The following is a 22,407-nucleotide window of genomic DNA, read 5'->3' as shown; positions in this document are numbered from 1 at the left end:
AATTATGAAATGGTTCTGGCTATTTTCTGACACTCGGTGTCATGTTTCAATTGGGCTCCAAATGGCTGATTTTGGAACGATGATTTGAATTCTATGATTTTCGACATTAAACTGAATTGAAGTGAATCATCTCATATGCTTTCTCTTATTTCTGGCATTACGTCCCATCAGATCAGTGTCTATTTCTCAGCTTTTTTCACGAGCAGTTTCACATTATTGTCCTGTCTTAAAAAATGACATTTTTTGGCAAAAAATTGATAAGGTTTTTTTTGCATTTCCCACCATTTTTGTTTAGAAATGCTCTAGGTACAACAACAAATTTGTCTTCAAGTCTGAAACTGTTATCGAAAAGTAACTAAATCAAAAATACAACTCATTTGTGAATCTTGTGAAATTTCATCAAAGTCGATCGAACTATGGTGAAGATACAAAATTTCGAAAGTTCATGTCGACACCCAGTACTGCACAGTTTACATTAGGTTCTTTGTTTATTGTTGTTTAAAATTGAGCTAATCCTCATTTTTATAGATAGCTATATGTTCGACCATTTTCTTAATTAACATTATGGTTGTTCCCTCAACAAGATCAATCAAAAATCTGTTCCAATTCGCTGGTCGGGTTATTTGATTGAATAACGATTAACAATAAGGCATCCGGGGATTTCATCTCATACTTCTAGCAACGTCCAGCTTGTCATTTGTCCTTCATGATTCCAGCGCAAGTGAGCAGCTTCATCATCCATCTACATTATCACTTCGAATCCGTTTCCCTTATCGCTTCGGGTGGCAAATTTAAACCGTACAACAGATACCACCAAGCAAACGTACCGTTTTACCTACATTATCAGTTGCCAGTTGGTTCACCGTCGAATAACTGAAAGAAAGAGAGAAAGAGCGGGAGCAGCGTTTTAAGAAACATTTTGCTACATCACTATCATCGACAATGGTAAAGCAAATATTCTTGGACGTAAGTTGAGGGAAAATCTTCGATAATCCACCACATTAGTCCTAAGGCTGCGATCCTAAACATACTAAATTTAGATTAGAAGATTGTTACGTTATACCATGCACTACGATTTTTTCCTAAACCAAAATTAGCTCGAAAATTTGCATTTTTTTTTTCAACCAATACAACCGAAACGAACATTTCAAAAACTTTGAACCTTCCTTCCTCAGCTCCAGCCACCAAAGTGAATCTCCAGCTCTCCTGGCGTGTCATGTGTGTCAATCAGTAGCAGTGCGACTTGCGAGCTGATAAGCGGCGTTGATTTATTACTTCTACTGGCCAACAGTTCAGCATTTTTAAAGTCACTTTGCTGCAACGGCCAAAATGAGGACGGGTCAAATATGTTTGTTCGATTCATTGTGCTGTTGATTTCGAACTGACGCTGCAACCGCCGAAGGCAGCTGACCAGTGCCGTTGGGCTCGAAGGGTGTAGGTACTTCTGGCCGCGGAAGAGTTGTTTTCCATCGGAATACTGAGACATGCCTGCAAAAGGTATCATTCAAATTAGATGGTTTACCCTTGAATCGCTTTCATAAAATACGATACGATCGGAACCGGTTTCCACTGACTCGGCCGTTCCCGCGGTATTTGGAGTGTACGGCTCACCGATCCAGTTCGGTCCCAGTTGCCATTTATATAATTGAACTGCAAACAGAACAATGCTAAGTTCTGAGCAATCAAACACAGACGCACATGCCTGGTATATGCCCGGAGATTCACAGATAAACGGACGTGAGAGCTAAACGTTCCGATTCGCCTTCGCCAAGTACATTCGGAAATGAACGCTCACAATTCACTCAATTAGTGTATCGCTAAATTCATAAGGAATCTGAAGATTACGAAGATTAAATCGTTAAGTCTGTAATCGGTAGATTAGACTTTCAAATGCACCGCTAGTCGGCGATGACGACAGCTTCATTGTTCGACTTGCACGACCTATCTCTGACATGGATTAACACTTCACCCATCCACCCGACAAGGTGTTGCCTGGAAGAGCTCGATCCGGTCATATGCTGCGTTTAACTCGTGTTCGATTTTTACTTACAGGTGTGATCGAATGTTTATAACTATTCAGAGCGTAGCTTCGGATTAGGAAGGATGATAGGTAAAGGAGGTTGTTCATGAAAAACGTGAAACAAATTGAGGACATTTCTCGAAAACTTATGTACCTTGAAAATTCAAATAGACTCGTCAGAAAAGTAATCAATCCTACGTGTCTCGCAGAGGATGGTTGGCAACAATAATTTTTATATGTATTTTTTTCTGTTCGCTAAGAATGATTATAAAATATGACGTCCATCGTTTTTCTCATTCCAAGGGTGGAGGACGGCTGTCAAATGGAAAATCCAGAACCAGTTTTAAGGCTTAACGCAGAAAAGTAAAAATGTTTGCAAGCAGTTATTTGCTACGTGTTTGCAGTGCGCTGTTGGCATTTTGTTTGGAAAATTCTGCTGAATTCACAAAATAGATGTTTTCGAGAAAATTGATTACACCTTTATCATTGTTTGGTCGATATTTTGTATGATTGTTTTCATTTTAGAACCAGCGACACGATAGGGTAGCAATAAAGAGCCGGCAGTACCACCCTTGTCTCATTCCCCCCCTTTTTTTTGATCGGCGGCGGCGCCAGGACATTGTCCACCGGCGACATTTTTTCCAACGGCGGTATTTTTCCACCGGTGTCACGGCGGCGTACATCGGCGTGAAGAAAATTAACAGTTTAAAAATATAACTGATTTAACCTGTACAATCACAAATACGGCTGTTTGAAGGGTTGTTTTAAGGGGCCGTCCAATAATAACATTTGGTTTGAAAATTATTTTGTCAATATTTGCACCAAACACCAGAGCTTATGTCAGAAATATGTTTACTCAATTTTCTGATGTATTGGTTTAAGTACAAAAAAACCTTTTTTCCGAGTTTATGCCACACGCCTAGATTTCAACTCAAATTTAGGGCGAATTATGGGAATTATGTTCATCGTGTATCTTCCGAACGGTCAGAACTGTCCCAGTATTGAAAAGCTAAACCCCAGTAAATAATTGTCAGCGAAGTGAACGTCAAACATGATCAAAGGTGTCAAGGTTGAGATTTGAACGCATTTTTTTAAATTCAAGTTTAATTATTGTAACAACTAATTTTGTTATTTGAGGGGGAAAACTTACCAAAGTAGTTTCAAGAACTTCTTTTTCGTGTTATCAAATACTAGTGGTCTAGGAAAACTGCCTCGCTATCATGTAGGTTGTCGAAAAACGCCATGAAACGTCCCGTACAAAATGACAGTTCCGTTCACTGCCATTTTTTACTTTCCTGTTCAATATCCTCAGTATTTTTAAATACGCAAACACGTCGGAACACTTTGAGAACATAACATTGGAAGAATATTCCAAATCCGATAGCACCTTCTTAAACAATTTCGTGATATACAAAACACCATTCCACAAGATTTCATTACAAATTTTAGAATTCTGTTCATGGAGCATGTCTTCAACATTGCTGGAGAAATTTTTGTTGGAAAATTTGTAGGAATTTTCCCAAGAATCTGTGAAGAATTACTCTAGGAATTACTGATGATTGTGAAGGTGTTTCTAAAAACAGCTGCTGGTATTTTCGAAGCATTTTTTGCAGTAATATCTGAAAAAAAAATATTGTCTCAATTTTAAGTCAATTTTACAGTTGGAAGTATAGGTGATATTTGTCTCATGCATTTGGAATGATGTTAATTGCTGCAGGAATCCTGGAAACAAATTTAAAGAAGTCCTTATGGAGATTCTTGAAAAACAAAATAAAATTCTTGAAGAAATCTTTGACAAATAAAATTTCCCGAAGAATTCTCAGGCATATCTTTCAGGGAATGCAAGGGAAAATCACTTAATAAATCCTTAAGAAAATTAAGAGATTTCTTAAATAAATGTGTGGAATAATCTCTACAGAAACGTTTGGTTTGATTACTCCAAACATTCCTCTTGAGATTGTTTCACAAACTAGAATATTGAACTGAAGCTTTAAATGCACGAATCTCACGAAGGAAATAACAGACAGTAGGGAAATTTTTATTTCAGTACTATGCACAAGCTGAAAGCAGCAAATAATAAGAACAGCTTTATTTACTCACTACTTCTTGAGATTAACTCCATTGAAAAAGAGACTAGGATCACAAGACGACCATTGTAATGACCATCTTTGGATTCTGAGATTTTTTTACTTAAGGGATTGAGAACGAATTCAGGAGGAATATCTTGACCTTTTTAGATTTTAGGGAATACCTAACTGGAACATTTTTTGAAGTAATCTCTAAAAAAAAATCATTACTGGAATTCTTTTACAGAAACGTCGGAAGAAATCATGGATTATTCTCGCAAAGCATTCCAGTGATCTTTGGAAAAATGTCTTCAGGGATCCTCTGAAGGAATCTTTGAATGAATTTCTGGAAGAATTCATAGTGTGGCTTGCAGAAATTTCTTTAGGAAACTTTTGAAGATGAGCTCTATGGAGTTCTATCGTGAATCATTGGCGTAGTACATGAAAAAAATTTCCTGAACATAAATCTGGTAAATTTCACGATCTTGAAGAAAATGCTGAAAGAAATCTTGGAGTAATCCATGGAAACAATATGATGAAATTCCTCGATGACTATCTTCACTAGTAGATTACCTATATGAATTCCCAGAAGAATCTCTGGAGAAATTCCTAGAAGAACAAATAGAGAAATCTTTATGGCAATTCCTGATGAAACCCTGGAATAATTTCTAAAGGAAAAATCTTAGTTCTTTTCATACTGGATAAATCCCTTGAACAAATTTGTGCCGGCTAATTCCTAAATGACATTCCTGGGAAAATACCGGGAGCAACCAATATAGGAATTTCTAAAGAATTCCTGAAAGAATTTGCGAATACTGCTAAGAACCCTAAATAGTTCATGAAATAATCCTTGCAGATATTTAAGAGCGAATAGCTGGAGTAATTATTGGATAAACCGCTGAAAGAAATCCAAGAGGCACACCCGAAAAAAACTGAGGATTATTGATAGATGTCGTAATGGAAATCCTGGAGAAATTTAGATAGAAGTGCTTAGAGACATCTCCTAACAAATTTCTGTAATAACCCGTATAGAAACTTTTACAGTAGTGCCTCAATATTTTTTGGTGTATTTTTTTTTCATAAGAATATTATGTTTTTGAGATGGATTACTGTTCGGCGTGAAAACCAAAATCCGCTTGGTTTATGTCATCTCCCTGCGAAAGAAATTCAAACAAGCAACTTGGTGATTAACGTAAAGCATTCTAAATTGATGAATTTATTTTATACTACTATTTCCAACGAATTAAAACAAATTCAGTGCTAATCCTCAATTATTTCAGTTTCTACAACTGAAATTTACTTAAAACTATCTCTATCTATCTTCTATATAAATAAAAATAAAAATGGAATGGTGTTTGTATGTCACGAAATAACATGAAAACGAGTCAACGGATTCACCTGATTCTTTCACAGTAGGTTCTTGAAGTCTTTCAACGTGTTAATGTATACACAAACTTGTAGAACTTCACAGGAATAATATGAAAAACAGGGGTAGGAAACTGACACTTTTTTAGTAGAATTTTGTTTCAAACAGCCTATTGAGAAACAAGACAAGGTTTCCTAGGTGTACCTAAAGTTCAGCGTTCGAAATTGATCACTCAAATATGTATTCAGTTTCATTTTTCTATAATTTCTGAAACAGTCAACATATTATACTCAAAAGGCATTTCCACATCCAGATACCGCAGAATGTTTTTTTATTATGTTTATTTATTTTTTAGTTCATTTTTCCGATAATTGCGTGTATTGCACTACAACGGAATTCTTCCTCTTCCATTTTGGAATTAAACATGTCTGTGAAGGAGTAGTATTAAAATGATGAAGGTATCAAACCGGTTATAGTGTGCAAACTTAATCATGCCACAACAAGAAGCAACATGTCACGTTCCGCGAAAGCGTGACGATTACCATGAAGCAGATGCACCTTTCAGAAGGTTGTACCCACTTCCTTATAAGTAGCTTAAACGATAAACGCTTCTACCGGTTATCGTAAATACTCTCTTACAAGCTCTCACCCCAACCCGCCCCCGTCCACCGTTCTCTTCCCTTGCCGGCGTCAACAATCTTCGTAAACAACGCAACAGAGGGCGCGCGGCCGCATGGGTTTGGGGAATTCCCCAGCATGTTTTTCTGACATTCAATACACCTGTTGCTGATGTTTATCGTTTTAAGAAAAAGGGGTGTATGCTGAATACATGCTTCCGTTCAAACGGATTGGTATGATATGCGTAACTCTCCGAGGGAATGGGGCAACAGAATGAACTACGACATCGCCGCGGGAACATCTTCGCGGTCTGAGCGATCTGAGCTATTGGATTTCAAAGATAAAGGTATTCCAATCTCGTTTCGTAACCGCAACAATGTCAACCTGTTGGTGACACGAAGATTAACGTTACTCTTCAATGTGAGTGATTGTTTTATTCTGCCATTCTGTCAATTTCTCACATTTGTAACGTTCTTCCGGTTAGCTATATTTCTCTATATCTCTGCCTTATCCTTGATAATACTGCGGAATACTTTTTTGTCTTAAACATCAACATACCGGTATATACTGAATCTAAGGTTGTTGAATTCATTCCCGTTTTCGAAAATATCATAGCACGTCTAATTTTTGAGATAATGGCTGTTGAAATTACCGAATTTGATGATTATCTGATCACGATTGGCGACACCCTTTTCTTCCTCATTTGACTCGTAGAACCTGGGCTTAAGGCTGCTTAGATTTGTTGCTCGAAAAACTAGTCTAAAGCATTATCTATTTCATTAAGTTGTAGGACTCATATCTTACAATCTAACGAACTAGATAATGCTTTAGCCAATAATTACTACATTTCTTGCATAACCTGTGATCCTTAAAGCCATTGGTAACCAAGTGTGTAGATTGTTGTTACCGAGCACACGAATCGATTTACACGTTATTCAACTATGATACGATGAAGAGAAGAGCCTCCTCCCAGTGGTGATAGTTTCCATTCTGGGTCATTTATTCGCTTAGAAACGATGAGCTACACACTCGGTTACCAATAGCTTTTAAGGCGAGATCACAAGTTATGCGAGATTTATACAATTCAGGCTAAATCCTGTAACTTGCATAATCTAGCATAATCGGATCACTATTCGACTCAATTCCTCAACACAATAACATTTCCAGCAGATTGGGAAATTCCACTGCATCCGTTGTCTTCGAACAGTCAGTGTTACAAGTGGAACGCATCAAACCAGTCCGTCAGTGTCAGTGTGGACAATGCCATCTGGGTCGTCCTAAAGGCGACCGACTTAACGCTGATTAGAGTGATCACAAATCGGACGCAAACGCATCGACAATGATGTAGCTCAACGCCGACCGACGACGTTCACTGATAATGACAGACAAACGCGTCGAAGCTTTAATGTTGTTTTCGATTATGACAAACGGTCCAAGGTTCACAACCCCTTCCATCGAGGCGTGTTCGAGGTAGCTCTATATCGTACGTACGTCGTCTAATGCACGGCTCTGACCTACTTTTGACTAAGCGCGAGGGCTTAACCGATTATCAGTGGTTTTGGAAATGCACGAAATTCTAGCGATGTGTAAATTTTCCGTTCTGATTCTGATTGTGAACAATTGGTTTGTTCTACATTTCTGAAACTATTAATATAGAAATTGCTATTGAACTTTTAAATGTTTAGTTCAGGATGAGCTGTGAATCGAAATGCCATTGTGACTATCTTGTTCAATCATAATTAATATCAAAATTAAGAAATTGAAGGTTAATGAAATTGTGTCACACTTAGAAAAATTAACTCTTTTGAGCAATCTACAAAAACTGCAACTTTTGCATTACTAAACAACTGAATTACAAGAATGTGTCTTTTTCACATTTTCGTCGCATAATTTATGAGCTTTCCCTTCACATCAACTGTCCATAGGTTGTTTTGAAATTCGGTTTACTTTCACTTTACATAACATTTGATAACAATGATCATTCGAAGCTTGGCCGTAACTCCCCCCGCAATGTCCTCGGCAGGTATTGATTGTGGATGATGAAATATTGTGCCCTAATCAAATCATTTTCTCCAAAACAGTGCGCGCTCTATTGACTTGTGTTAGATAAGAGACTAAATCTTCCTGCTACCGGTGGCAAATGTCGCTCTTGTTTGCGCAGTTTCGCAATAAAAAAAATCGCACAAGGTTCTTCCGCTTAATCCTGCACAAACCGTTCGTTGACCACACATGAGGAACCATTCATTATCAGAAAATGGTCCCGGTTTGTTGTGTTGTTGCGTTGTGTCAGTCAACTACTGTATTGACGATTTGCTATGGTTGCATTGAGGTCTTCTAGTGACTCTGGCGGCAGGGATCGTGTGTATTGGTTGTGGAGCGTAGATTACGTGCGATTTTACTCGCCTTTTTCGCTGCACGCCGCATGCACATGATTATCGCCTCAAGGTAATGCCGATCTGTTTGAGTTGTTTAATGAGATCTTCGAATCTGACTAGAGAGTGGACGGATTATGTTTCCCTAGTACTCTTACAAGTAGGTTTATTACTTATGATCAATGGATAATCTTTTCCATTGTCAACAACATTTTGTATCTGCTCTTTCACTTCCTTCTGGAGTTTCGTCCCAACCGGTACAGATCTTTCATGACTAATAGATCATTTTTGCATGTGTGAAAGCTCGAAGATACTCTATACCTTAGAAAGACCGTCGGGGTCTTCCTTAGCCGAGTGGTTAGAGTCCGCGGCTACAAAGCAAAGCCATGCGGAAGGTGTCTGGGTTCGATTCCTGGTCGGTAATGGAAATTTCCTTGATTTCCCTGGGCATAGAGTATCATCATCGTACACGATATACGAATGCGAAAATGGCAACTTTGGCAAAGAAAGCTCTCATTTAATACCTGTGGAAATGATCATTGAAGAGCTGAGGTGCAGGCTTTGTCCCAGTGGGCACGTTATGCCAAGAAGAAGAAATAATACTTTTGATCGACCATAATATGAGACAGAAAATCGGGTTTAAAGCATTACAGATATAAGAATTATAATTTTTCCCTAACGAATTTTCTTACAAGATTTCCCAAAACGTTCCTGTAGTAATTTCTGTAGATATTATAAGCGGAACTCAGGAAATTCTCACCTGAACGATGTTTTTGTTGAATTCTTGGACAATTTCCTAAAGAAATCTCTGGATAAATGTCTGGTACCATCAACAAAATTTCAAGATAAAGGACCGTAAAACTTACTGTTATTATTCAAAAAGATTTTCTCGATTTTGTTGTAATATTAAATGATTTAATTCTGTTAATATAATTGGAGCAGGGCTGGTAATGATTTGGTCACTATTTTCGACCTGGTCACTATAAAAAGTCACTAAAGTAACTTTTTTTCAGAAAAAAAAATCGTATTCTGACATTGAAAATACCATAATGTGGAGTTAATTCAAGCATCAATATTTAACTTTTATGTTTTACAGCAGGGCTGCCAAACCTTCTTGAAGCACGGGTCTCGTATCAAAAACAATGCTATGTGGCGGGCCAACATTTTAGGTTTACCAGTAATTTCACATTTCCATAAACAGAAACCGTATATTTTACTTAGGAAATTTAAAAAGAAATAATCGCAGCAGAGTATCTTGGTCAGGATTCTGTAATAACTTTTCCCAGGATTTAGTGATAATCTTGTGAAATTGTACTCAGTGTTACGACAGACTCTCGCACAGGGTTTATTTTAAAATCAAGCCCCGGACTCTCTGAGAATGATATTCAGGATTTTATGGGAATCACTCCTAGAGTTATGTCAGAAATTCACAAAGAATTTGATCCTAATTCGAACCTGGTACGTGACAATCCTATACTTAATATTGCGAGATTCTTGCCTCAAAATTGCGTTTAGAATTTCTACAAATATATCTAGGTTTCATACTGGAATCTGTGGGAATGTCTAGGATTTCATAAAAATCCTTCTCAGGTTTATATGGAAACTTTGCCGATGGCTTTGAAAGAACTTTGCCCCAGATTGAATGATAATCTTAGCTGGAATTCTGTTCATTCATTCTAAGAATGTTGTATTCGTTCTGTCCTATTCTGCTCATCAGGTATCCCTCAAGAAGGCGTTTCATCAGAGGTTACGTTGTAACTCTCTTTAGAAACTCTTTAACGATTCCTTAAAAAAATGCCAAGATAAAACGATTTCTGGAAGAATATTTGCAGAAATTACTCAGGGAAACTTTGATATGCTTTTACAAATTCGTGGTTGAAATCTTAACGTTCAAGAACCCATGAACGTAATCATTGACACTTCAAGCAGAAGATTTCTAAATTGACGCTTATATTGAGCTGTTCGGTAATCCAATGGTTATTAAATTACGAAGATTTCTGTTCAAAACTCAAATTCATTCGACGGTATTATGCTCACTGTGTGTAGGCATACCAGATGAAAATTTTGGAAAGGAGGACATTTCGTGTGACTGGCTTTGAAAAAGGAGGATTTCTTTTTTGTTTTCAAAATCTTGATATGCTCTGGCCACGTCCTTATTGCAGATTAACTTTACATGGAAACTCGGGGTATTAATACTCTTGGGACCCAAGTAATGATTATAGGAGTGCTGGAGTCTTTAGTAAAATAGTATAATCATACCTGAATTACTCCAAAAATAATTTAAAAATATTGTTATCAAACGAAAACCACAAAAAAACAGCTGGAATTTTAAAATATTGACAGTTTTTTATACAGCGATTTCAACAAAATATTGATTACTAGTGGTCCCGGAAAACTTCGTCTTGCCATCAAGTTGGCCATGAAATGTCTCATACAAAATGATACTTCCGTTTACTCGCTTTTTTTACTTTCCCGGTGAGTATCCTCAGCTTATTATACACGCAAAAACGTCGGAACTCTTGATAAACAAAATGTAGAAAGAATCATTCAAATCCAACGATCCGTTTTCAAGCAAACTCGTGACATACAAACACTATTCCATTTTTATTTATTTAGAAGATAGAAGATAGATAGATGGATTGTTAACTACACATGTGTTCAAAAAACCTGGTGAACTTTCGTTAATCTTAATTCTAACAGCTTGAATCTTCAACAGAATTGAAGATAGAAATGTTTGAACAAATAGAAAATGAAGTTATGTGAATGCATTTCAAAAGTTATATTTGCTTACTTTGGAAAAAGGAGGACATTTCCACAACAAGGGAGGACGGGAGGACATATGATCAAAAAGGAGGACATGTCCCCCCGAGGGATACCATCTGGTAAGCCTAACTGTGTGTCGGTTAAAGAATAGACTACAGTGAATACATTTTCATGAAATTTTTTTTTAACAAAAAACCTTATTAAAAATTTAAAATTTGTACTAGTTTAATAATAAAATTCTGAAGATATCTTCAAAGGGGATCCAGTTGTATCCCATGGAAAATACACTGACTAGATGATTAGCACAGCGTAACAAAAATGGCATTTTCGCGTCTTCCAAGGATCAAATTATGTGTCTCTAGAAAATTTGGGGTTGCTAAAGCTGATGCAGTTCTCAGAAATGTTCCAGTGCGTCACAATTTTGAGCCAAAGTTGAATAAAACACTGTTTCTATCAAGGTCATTATAATAATCTTGGTTTCTATGTTTGCATGGAATTTAAAGTATTAAAGTTTGACAAATCTTTTTAGTGATCTAATGTACCAAGCATGCAAATTAGGATTCCAGCTTTCATTTAAGATATAATTTGGTTAAGCTAGCACGATTAAATATAAATTATATGTACCTTTTCAGCATGCATGCAGTCTCCATACAATTCTTCTTTTTCCTTATACGGCAACATACAAATTTTCAAGTCATCAATAAATAATGATCATCGGGAGTATTATGCACTTTATTGATAAGTATTGTTTATCACATGAAGCTTGGATTCTGTGGCTAATTTTGCAAATTAATTGTCGTACAAGCTGCTAAACTTGCATGCAAGTTGACTAAAGTTGCCGAATTCTGCATTTTTAACACTCAAAACTAGACGTTCTATGATACAAATTCAGCAAATTGTGCTCAAACATGTCAAATTTGTACTTGTCTGAAATTGAAGGCACTCATTCACAAGTATCACCTTATTTATTACGTCATTTCATGGCCTTGGTATGAAAAATTCATGGAATGATTTATGAAAATTAGCAACAAAATTGTCAACCGAAAACGTAAGTCAAACTTATAAGTTTTAACAATAATCATTGTGGCGTCAAATCATAATTATTTCTTCTGAAATTATAAATTATTGTTGAATGTATTTCATATTCCTTGTTGTGAACAGGATAATCGCACAAACGATTGCAAAGCACAATCATTGCGCGGCCGTCATCTCCTATCTTCATCGGTTGTGCGCTATTGCGAATCGTAACGGAGATAAGAGCCGCGAGAAATTCATGACCTGCTGTATTGTATTTAGCGACCCATGTTCATCAGATGGACATGGCGAACGATTTCGAAGGTTTTTTCGGCCTGGCCATATTCGCGTGAGGATGGTTCAAGTTCGTACATGTTCTTATCAGCAGCAGCTCGAGGGACGGTTTAGCGCGCCTTCGGCTTGGTCTTCGCATCGAGCGACATTAGTCACCGATTATCGATCGCGAGGAGAGAAAGTTCTTGCGCCAGAGTTCGCTTAGATGGTTTGAGTGTGATCTAGTTCTAGAAGTTGGGGCTGAAGAATTTCGCCAGAGGTTGGGTTGGGCCGTTTTTTTGAGTCTCCGGTAACGAGCAGTGCAGCAAGATTGGTGTCAATGAATGTACGAACCACCACCGAAAGGTCGAACGGTAGAGGAGAAGTAGGGATTGGCGGTGGCGACGAGGCACCGGTGGAGCAACGAAACTATTCACGTGCGCCCCAATCACGGCAGCAGCGCAAAAGTCTGACTCTTCACGTTACGAGCGGAAATGTTTGATGAAGAGTTTGTAGATTTATGTAGGTACCTGGTGAAGCTGCGTCCCGTATGATATGTGTGGGATATTTGGTCTGAAATTCGGCGATTATGCGTGATTGGGTTGGGTATGAATAACTAATATGGTATCACTGTTGCAACAACCCAGAGAGCTGCTTGCAGAGGAAGTGGTTGTGAAAGTTTGGGTTTTGTGCGTGCCGCTGTATACGGCAGCTGATAGCGATTGCGTAAGCAAAGGGTTGCACCTTGTTTGAAATGATGTTTTTTGGGTCATCGTGGATTTTCCGCTGTGCAGGAAAATAGTGATTAAAATTCATATTTATGTGACTGCCCTCATCCAAATAGGTATTTGTTCCATTAAACTTACGATAAGTTTTGGCGTAAATTTTAGCTACTCAAGTTCCACTCTCTTTGTTTTACCTCTTAGTGCACTTTCTTGATTTATTTGACAATACCATGATATGTTCATGAAATTACAATCAAAGAAAGTTCTTTAATTATCGAAAGTTTACTTGCCTTACACAAACTGTAAATTGAAGCAGGGAGGGAGGGGAGTGAATCAGAGGTGGCGTTACATAATTTGACTAAAACATGACTAACGCTCGTGTGATTGGCGATAAGGTGTTAAGGTGTTAATTTTAATAATTTATGATTTATTGTGATCATAATGCAGCGGTTCTCAATTTTTTCACATATCATGCCCACCTGTTGTAGTTGGTTGGCAATCGATTGATTAACAAAAAATAGTTCATGGAGAAAGCACAATGATCTATAAAATAGAATTTCCAAGTGTCTGTGTGTTTGATCTAAAGAATGACATAATAATTTATTTTGAGAAAAAATGAAATTGCGTTGCTTACTAATAAAATTATTATTTTTTTGTCTTGCTTGAAAGTGCTCATGTTTCTGAGTATAACACAAAAACGCTTCGATTTTGATCTTACAAGATATTTAAAAAGATTTCAATCTACAGACTTAACGACATTTCAATTCATATAATAATAACTCGTCATGGCACCGTATGAAAACTTGAGGTTTCACTTTCAAAGATTGATTTCACACATGCAAAAAACTTAATTTCCCTAAACAACTCAACTAGTACTACTTGTGTGAAGAAATATCCACGGAGTCAGATGGGCATTGACCTCACTATCCTTCATTTTTAAACGTGACAGAATTACTGAAATTAAGAGTTGTTTTCTCTCTGGATATTAGCAGAACTGTTACAGCTGTCGCGGTTTTTGCACGTCTTTAACGTGACTTGGCAAACTTGCACAGGGGTTTCAAAGTTCTTTAGCAAGATTTCGCGGAATCTAGTATGACAATTCTCGCAAAATCCTGACCAGGATTTTCACGTGATGCTAGGCAGATTTCTGACGAAATTTTGATTTTGATTCTTATCCTGAACATCACTCTCACATAGGATCTTCGTAAGAAACCTAGGCTAGATTCGGACTTTAGGGGCCCCAAATAGAATCAACTAGAATAGAAGATATAATTTTGATCTGATTGGTTTCCGTCAAATTATCCGTCTATATGTAACGAATTAATCGCCCTAATTTATATCCACATGAATTCGCGTAGATGCGGTGGTAGGGTATGGTGGGGCAAGATGAGCACCTTAAGGATAAACCTATTTTACTGAATGTGGCCATTATTTTTTATTTCAAATGACATGGAATATTTTATATAAACATGTTTTCTATCACCCATAAAGATAACGGGTTCAAAAAAAAAAAGGAAAATTTGATTGAATAAAATGACTAAAGAAAATAGATGTTTTTCAGTTGGCTTAAATACACTGCGGGACAAGATGAGCAGCCCTGCGTGGCAAGAAGGGCACTCTCTTAAATTGCATTTTTTTAATTATCAATAAGTTATCATTAATAAGCATCGTATATTTTGCATCAAACTATGCATTTCAAATTTGGTTTGTGCAGAAAATTGTTGAATCCATTCTCAGTTAAAAGATATAAATGCATTACTTGTTTTATTTTACTAGAAATACGAGCGAAAGATGAGAAACGACTATATAACGACTCAATTTTATGAATACAAGCTAATTAGCAAATGTAATAGAGCTAAGGCAACTAGTCCAAGCATTGCTAAGCATATTTGAATGATTTCCAAATAATGTTCCTTTTTCCATAAGGGGTGCTCATCTTGCCCCGACTTATAAAAATAACTTAAACCAAGTAAAGCACTGTAACAAAAAATTTATTTTTTTTTTCTTTATATACTAAAAGACTCTCCAAAAGGTTTGACATGTTGGCTGAGAATCAGAATACAAGACAGAATGAACACAGTGTTCGGCATTTGAATCAAAATGTTGTTCTACTTTTTAACGTAAAAACATTACTAAACAAGTTTAAATATAGGTACAATTTTATCAGCCAACCCCACAGCTAACAGTTAAACTTTGTGAAGAAATTGAAATTTTCACAAATATCAGCTAATTTGTGCCTATCAGATGCATTTGAAGTCACTGTTGGCCTTAAGTGTTCGGAATATGTCATTAGTCATTTTCAGGATTGCAGAACAGATACATAACGTGAGGTTACGAGTCGTCTCTGAGTGATATGATCGTTTTGTTGGAGGAAGCACAATTTTGTGCAACATCAACGTATCAGTTCCACTGTGTTGCGAAGAGCAATATGGCTGCATAAACGTTGACGGCAACAGCCACGAGCCATAGTCGAGGCGTTGCCATGGGGAACGATCGCAGCAATCTGTTTTTTCTTATGCTATGGAATTTTAAATAAAATTCGTTCTCTTGGCGTGTAGCCTTTCAGTAGTAAAGACGTGTTTTCATTTTCGCTCCCGAACCTGGTTCTGACTCTGCTAGTTCTCGAACAGGTTATCGGCCCAGCAAACGTGACCCGCGGAATTGAGAAGCAGAAGCCGTTCCAGAAAATATAGCTCAGGTGAGAAGTTCCCTGTTTTCCGGAAGCTGTCTGAAGATGGAGTGGGCACGAATCGTGAAGCTGGCCAACACGAACTACGAGGCGTGGTGTTTCTCGATGCAAGCACTGCTACGACGCGAGCAAATGTGGAAGTATGTTGACCCCGGTACTCCACCCGACCCGGTGACGGATGCGTGGCGCGAAGGAGATGAAAAAGCGTTGGCCACGATTCAGCTGACGGTGGATGAGAGCCAGTACGGGCTTATTCGAGGGAAAGCGACGGCAAGGGACACGTGGTTGGCATTGAAGGACCACCATCAGAAGGCGTCGTTGGGACAGAAGGTAACGTTGCTGAAGCAAATTACGAACCAGAATTACCAGTGCGGTGACGACATGGAGGCATATCTGGCTGACATCGAAAAGTTGTACGTTCGACTCGAAAACTCTGGCTTCGAAATGAGAGAGTGTCTCAAAGTGGCGTTAATTTTGCGTGGCTTGCCGGATTCGTTCAATCCACTGACTACTGCTCTGGAGGCCCGGAACGAGGAGGAGCTGACTCTCGATTTGGTCAAGGTGAAGCTGATAGATGAAGCGGATAAGCAAGGGAATCGAAGGAGTAGTTTGGACGAGCAGGTGTTGCGGACCAGTGGAACCACGCGTCGGAAGGATGTAGTTTGCTACTTTTGTGGGCAGGAAGGTCACATGAAGCGAAACTGCAAAGCGTTCCTGGAAGAAAGAGGTGAGAAAAAGGAAAAGAAGACAGATGAAGCTAAGATAGTGCGCGAAAGCGAAAACTATTCGTTCACCTTTATGGTTAGCAGTGGTGCGCGTGACGCGAACACGTGGGTGGTAGACTCTGGCGCGACGTCGCACATGGCTAACAACCGTAAAGCGTTTTCGAAGTTAGATACGAGTGTTTGCCCGGTTATTTCGACTGCGAGTGGGAGAAAGATACGCACCGGTGGAATAGGGGACTGTACGATTGACTGCGTTGTTCGAAATCAAATAGTTTCGGTTACGTTGACGGACGTTTTGTATGCCCCTGCGCTGAAGGAGAACTTGGTTTCCGTTTCAAAACTAGCGGCGAAGAAGGTAAAAGCTGAATTCGACGAGAAGCAATGCCAGCTAGTGTTCGGAGGTGAAACTATTGCGATTGCTGATAATGTTGGAGGATTGTATACTTTGAACGTTTTCAAAGAGAGTGCCATGATGGTCGGTGTTGTTGGCTCAGAGGTGATTCAAAAACGGAAGTATCGAGGAAGCAAGATTAAAAAGGAAGGATCTACTACCGTGAAGAAAAAGCCTGCGAGCGATGATGACGAATACGATTCGATCTCTGATGGTCAGTACGATGACGCATCGGAAGACGTATTTTATGATTGCGAGAATACGGAGACAGTTGATGTTGAGGAGGAGTGTTGGAGGAAGCACAATTTTGTGCAACATCAACGTATCAGTTCCACTGTGTTGCGAAGAGCAATATGGCTGCATAAACGTTGACGGCAACAGCCACGAGCCATAGTCGAGGCGTTGCCATGGGAAACGATCGCAGCAATCTGTTTTTTCTTATGCTATGGAATTTTAAATAAAATTCGTTCTCTTGGCGTGTAGCCTTTCAGTAGTAAAGACGTGTTTTCATTTTCGCTCCCGAACCTGGTTCTGACTCTGCTAGTTCTCGAACACGTTTTCCAATAATTCATTTATTGAAACGTACTTAAAATATTTACATTTCAACTGATTTAAATATTTTAAGTACGCCTGGAATCATTTTCCACAAATTTAGCCTGATTTTCTATATTTTGCCTATTTTTGAATTTTGATTTCCGCCAGGTTTTTTTTCTGAAATTCAGTCACGATTTTTTAAGATATCTACCACAATGTTGTCTACAATCGAAAATTTTCCAGCGATCAATTATACAGATTTGTTGAAAATGCTTAAACTATTTTGTTTTATACCTCTGCTTTAAAATCTTCAATGAATTTAGGCCAGTAGGTTCCTCATAAACATAAATTTCGCTAACAAAAATTATTACGAGCTTCTTCTTGTTGATTAACTACCTTCCGACTGAAATAAGAAAATCAAAACAGTAACCTATATCAAGATAACTTTCGTCCCGTAAAACAAATGCTGTGATCCCTCCCAAATGCTGATGAGAAATATTTTATTGTTTAAATCTTTTATCTTTAATATTTTAATTTAAAATCTTCTGAAAATCCCTAAACAAATGATCACGTAGTTAATTGACAGCCCCTATGGTGAAAATCGCTACATTAAAAACTGTTGATCTTGTGAAGGCCAGGACAATTTGGGTGACCTACAGCATCTCAGATTATCTAATTATTCCTGACGACCGTCAAGAAAGATTCAATATATCTTGGATAAATACCCCTCATAGGTTTATACATCGAATAAATCTACTGGGGGCTACTCCGTTTGACATAAAGGTCATTTCGCATAATGGACGTCTGACATAAAAAAAGAAATTAGAAAAATAAATAGTGCTACTTCAAAGAAGAGCTTGTGATCAAAAGAAGGGAAAATCGTCGATGAAAATGTTAGTAGTTACAACGCGAGCCACTAGTTCAACAACGTAATTAGAAAGCACAGTCTATGATCAAAAGAAAGAAAAATCACATATGAGAATATTAGCAATGATAATGCCAAAAATATAGTAGCATTGTCAGATTTTCAATGGTGCGCTCAAACCACTAAATTGCGGTAACATGAAAATAGGGAGTATCCACCAAAAAACTTCTCCTCAACTTAGTTTTCAATGATTATTCCAAAGGCCCATTATGCCAAATGACTGTTTATTATGCCAAACGACCGTTATGCCATATAATTTTATGCCAAACGGCATTGTACCAAATGACTTTATGCCAAATGACGTTCCCCCAATCCACTGTTATGGTTCTAGACCATTCTAAAGTCCTCAACAGAAAAATACAGCATTGCAGATATGGATAAAAATCCCTAAATTTCTGTTAAACTTACAGAAGACTCAATTTCCTGATTGTTCTGAACTCCAGAGCAGTTTGGATGACGTAGCACACATCAGATAATCCAAAAATGTCTGTTGATCTGTAAGAAAATACAACGTAAGTTCCCGGATCGTGAGTTAAGCGATTAAATTTTACCTTAGGATTTATAACCCCAACCAACCAAGTCAGCGCCATTCTCTAATCTTATACTTTCTTCCTACTTTTTTCCAGATCAATGGCTTGGTGAAAAGTTGAAAATACCCCAACTGTCCGCCGTCGCCGGTGGCTATGTCTCAGCGCCAGCGGCCCCGTCGGCCCTCGTGGGTATCGCCCCCGAACTCGGCCCCTTCCCGAACCAGCGCCCGCCGGTCAAGGTGCAGAACACCGAGGAGCTGCTGATGGAATTTGACTACGTGTACGAGAACGTGGAGTTGACTCATCTGACGCCGCCCCAAACACCACCCCAGGAGGATCAGTACCATGGTGCCGGTGAGCAGCCCACGTACCTATCGCTGCCCCAGCAAAACCCAGCCCCGGTCGTAGGTAGTGGAGAATTCTACGGGTATGATGGTTCTCTGAACGGTGGAATCGTTCTGAACCAGATACCGACCGTTGTGGAGCAACTCCCAACGGACGTTGTGGAGCCCCTCCAACAGGTTCCCGGAGAGTATGAGTTGGCCGACAGCTTCGGCTTCCAACCGGTGGGTGAGGAGGAGAACATCGAGAACAACATGGCATTGGTGGAGGAAATTATCCGTTCCCGCTCGAAGGACCTCCCCGACTGCAACGATGACGATTCGTGTTCGTCCTCCGAGGATGGCTCGGTGTCTAGCTCGTGCCCCATGAGTGACGCCAGCTCATCCTATTGCGGTTCGGCGTACTCACGTGACCAAGATGACGAGTGGAGCCCGAGTAGCAACTACAAGAAAGTTGCCGGCGGTGGCGTCTCCAAGAAGCGCACTCGCCCCTCCGTACGCGGAATCGAGGACAAGAAATCCCGCAAGAAGGAACAGAACAAGAACGCCGCTACCCGTTACCGCCAGAAGAAGAAGGCCGAAATCGAAGAGATCCTTATTGTCGAACGTCAGCTGAAGGAGAAGAATGACGAACTGAAAAGCAAATCTGCCGACATTGGGCGCGAGATCCGCTATCTCAAGAGCCTGATGCGCGAGGTTTGCAAGGCGAAAGGCTTGCTCGAATGAGAGCTTCGAGATACTTATTGTACCTTATACATTTCTGATTTTTTATTTTAGCACGTACATTATCGAAGTAAAAATCAATTAATAATTGTATAACTCATCCCCCCCTTATCGGTAAGATTTGCTTTGAAAGGATTCTTCATTCTTCACTTCCACGGTTAGAGGCCGTGTCGTGTGTTATGGAATCTTATTAGCTGTAGTCGTTATTAACACAAAACTTGTGTTTAGTTAGTAAGCTAAAAACAACTTACGATTCATTGACCGAGTGTAATATTCGTGATGACGATAGGCATATTGCAGAAATCTGTAGTTATTCTTGGAATGGTTCGAGATCGCTGTCTATAATCTTATATCTTCAATTGGAAAAACGATGATGTAACGCACTCGACCCGTGACTTGCCACCTCGCGAGAGATCCGTCCGCAATCGTGACCCCCTGTGTATGACGTCCGCTTGGCGTGACTGAAGATCTGCAGATGCGGCGGATTGGGGCGGAGCTCTCGGGCATAGCTGTGTTGCCGATAAAGAGGAAAAGACTTCGAATACCAAAACCCGTTTCGCTGCGAGATTTTTCCTCCGCACCGGGAGACAAGCATTCATTGTCAATTTTTAGAAAATCAAATCTTCTTAATTCCTGGAAACATCGAAACCTTTTGTGGCCACTCAAGATCTAGTGCGATCTCCCAAAGCCCATAATTAGAACTTCGTTTTGACTCTTCAGCAACAATGTTGCACAGAAGATGCTACTCTTATCCGGCACAGCGAATCGAGTTTCGATTCTATCGGGGATCGTTTGGCGGTATGGTTTATATGAGCATCTTTTAACTGATAACAATAAGATCAATATTTTTACATGAAGATCAAGAAAACAATTGGGAAATATTACATCAAGTTACGGAAATGGATAAAGTGAAATGTTTAAACAGTGCAATGCAAGACGAGAAAGCAACACATTGCTGTGCAACGTGATGCCATTTGAACGTTTCTTAACCTGGAATCTATGGATGTTTTCTTTGAGAGTAATATAACTAAGGGTTAAGAAGAAACATGATTGGTGTATGATTTTATCCGAAATTGCCTTGAATGAGGGAGAAAAGGGACAATATGGATCGTTAAACGTTCATGGTTTTATCTTATATCAATAGGGAACAAATGCCTAAAGGAGCTCCAGATAAATCGAGCACCAGAAAATCTGTCAGCACTCCATCCCTGATACTTCCAATAATTTCTACAGGGATTACTCGAAAATTATTCTAGGATATCCTTCAGAGATTTTGCTAGTAATTCTACAGTTGTTACTCTAGGCTCTTCCATGAGTTCCTACCGACATTTTTCCGAGAATATCTACAAAGGAATGATATTCCAGAGGTTTAAATGAAATTTATATATCGATTTTTCAAGAAAATCCTACAAGAATTTCCTCCGAGAGCTCCTACGCCAATTTTATAATTAGTTCTTCCATCCATTTACATAGAAACTCCTCAAAGCATCCGATGAGTAATTGCTCCATAAACACTCCCGGGGATTATTCCAGGAAAATCTTCCTTCAATAGATTTATCAAGTCATATCTTCATGGATTCTTCTGAAGTCCATTCAAGATTTCACGCCAGAAAATGAATTACGTCACGCTCCAAAGGGGGAGGGGGGAGGTGGTTTAGGTGGTCAAACCAAGCGTGACAATCCTTACAGAATTTTCGGAGGACTCATACATAAAACGTGACAAAGGAGGTCAAAAACGTTGACATACAGCGTGACATAATTTATGTACCATCCCTTAAGGATTAGTCCAGAAAATTTTGCAAGGTTTTATCCGGGAAATTGTTTGAATTTAAATAATTATCTGAGCAATTCATCTTGAAAATCTTTCAGTACCTCCTCAAGGGACCAAAAATTGATTTGGGGAGCATTTACTGAATCAGAGTTCATCAGAATTTACTTGAGGATTTCCTTCAGAAATACCTCTCGTTTGTTGAGAAATTTCTTTAAAATTTTCAACAACAAAAATCCTCAACAATTTTCTGGAGAAATCATTGAAAAAAAAAATCTGGATAAATTCCTTAAAACTTCTGGAAACATCCTTAGAAAAATGCACAGGAAAATATTTGGGAGATCTAGGAGAAAATAAAGGTAAATGTTTGATTTCTCAAGGGGTCATTCGTAAACCACGGTTTTTTATGGGGTTTATTTACGGTCGATACAAATTTTAAAATTTGTGTATGGACAAATGACCACGAGGGGAAGGGGGTGGTTCAAACACCCAGTAAAATTGACCACGCGTTTTATGGACATGATGGATTGATGAAATATCCTTGAAGAAAATGTTGGAGTATAT

The 22,407-nt window shown here is 38.7% G+C and overlaps 1 protein-coding gene across 2 annotated transcripts in view; it reads left to right on the top strand.

Moving 5' to 3' along the window:
* LOC5576642 (activating transcription factor of chaperone) overlaps window positions 1-21,120 on the top strand; it is a 54,978-nt gene extending 33,858 nt beyond the window's left edge. For both annotated transcript variants that reach the window (XM_021845927.1, XM_021845928.1), the window contains one exon: window positions 19,108-21,120. In XM_021845927.1, the coding sequence (XP_021701619.1) occupies window positions 19,108-20,078 (971 nt within the window). In that variant the 3' untranslated portion in view covers window positions 20,079-21,120. The remainder of the gene's footprint in view (window positions 1-19,107) is intronic.
* Window positions 21,121-22,407: the final 1,287 nt, after the last annotated feature.

The sequence above is a fragment of the Aedes aegypti genome, chromosome 2 (genome assembly GCF_002204515.2).
Source record: "Aedes aegypti strain LVP_AGWG chromosome 2, AaegL5.0 Primary Assembly, whole genome shotgun sequence".
NCBI classification, from domain to species: domain Eukaryota; kingdom Metazoa; phylum Arthropoda; class Insecta; order Diptera; family Culicidae; genus Aedes; species Aedes aegypti.
Note: the sequence above shows the minus strand (reverse complement) of the source record. Positions and strands in the feature narration are given on the sequence as shown.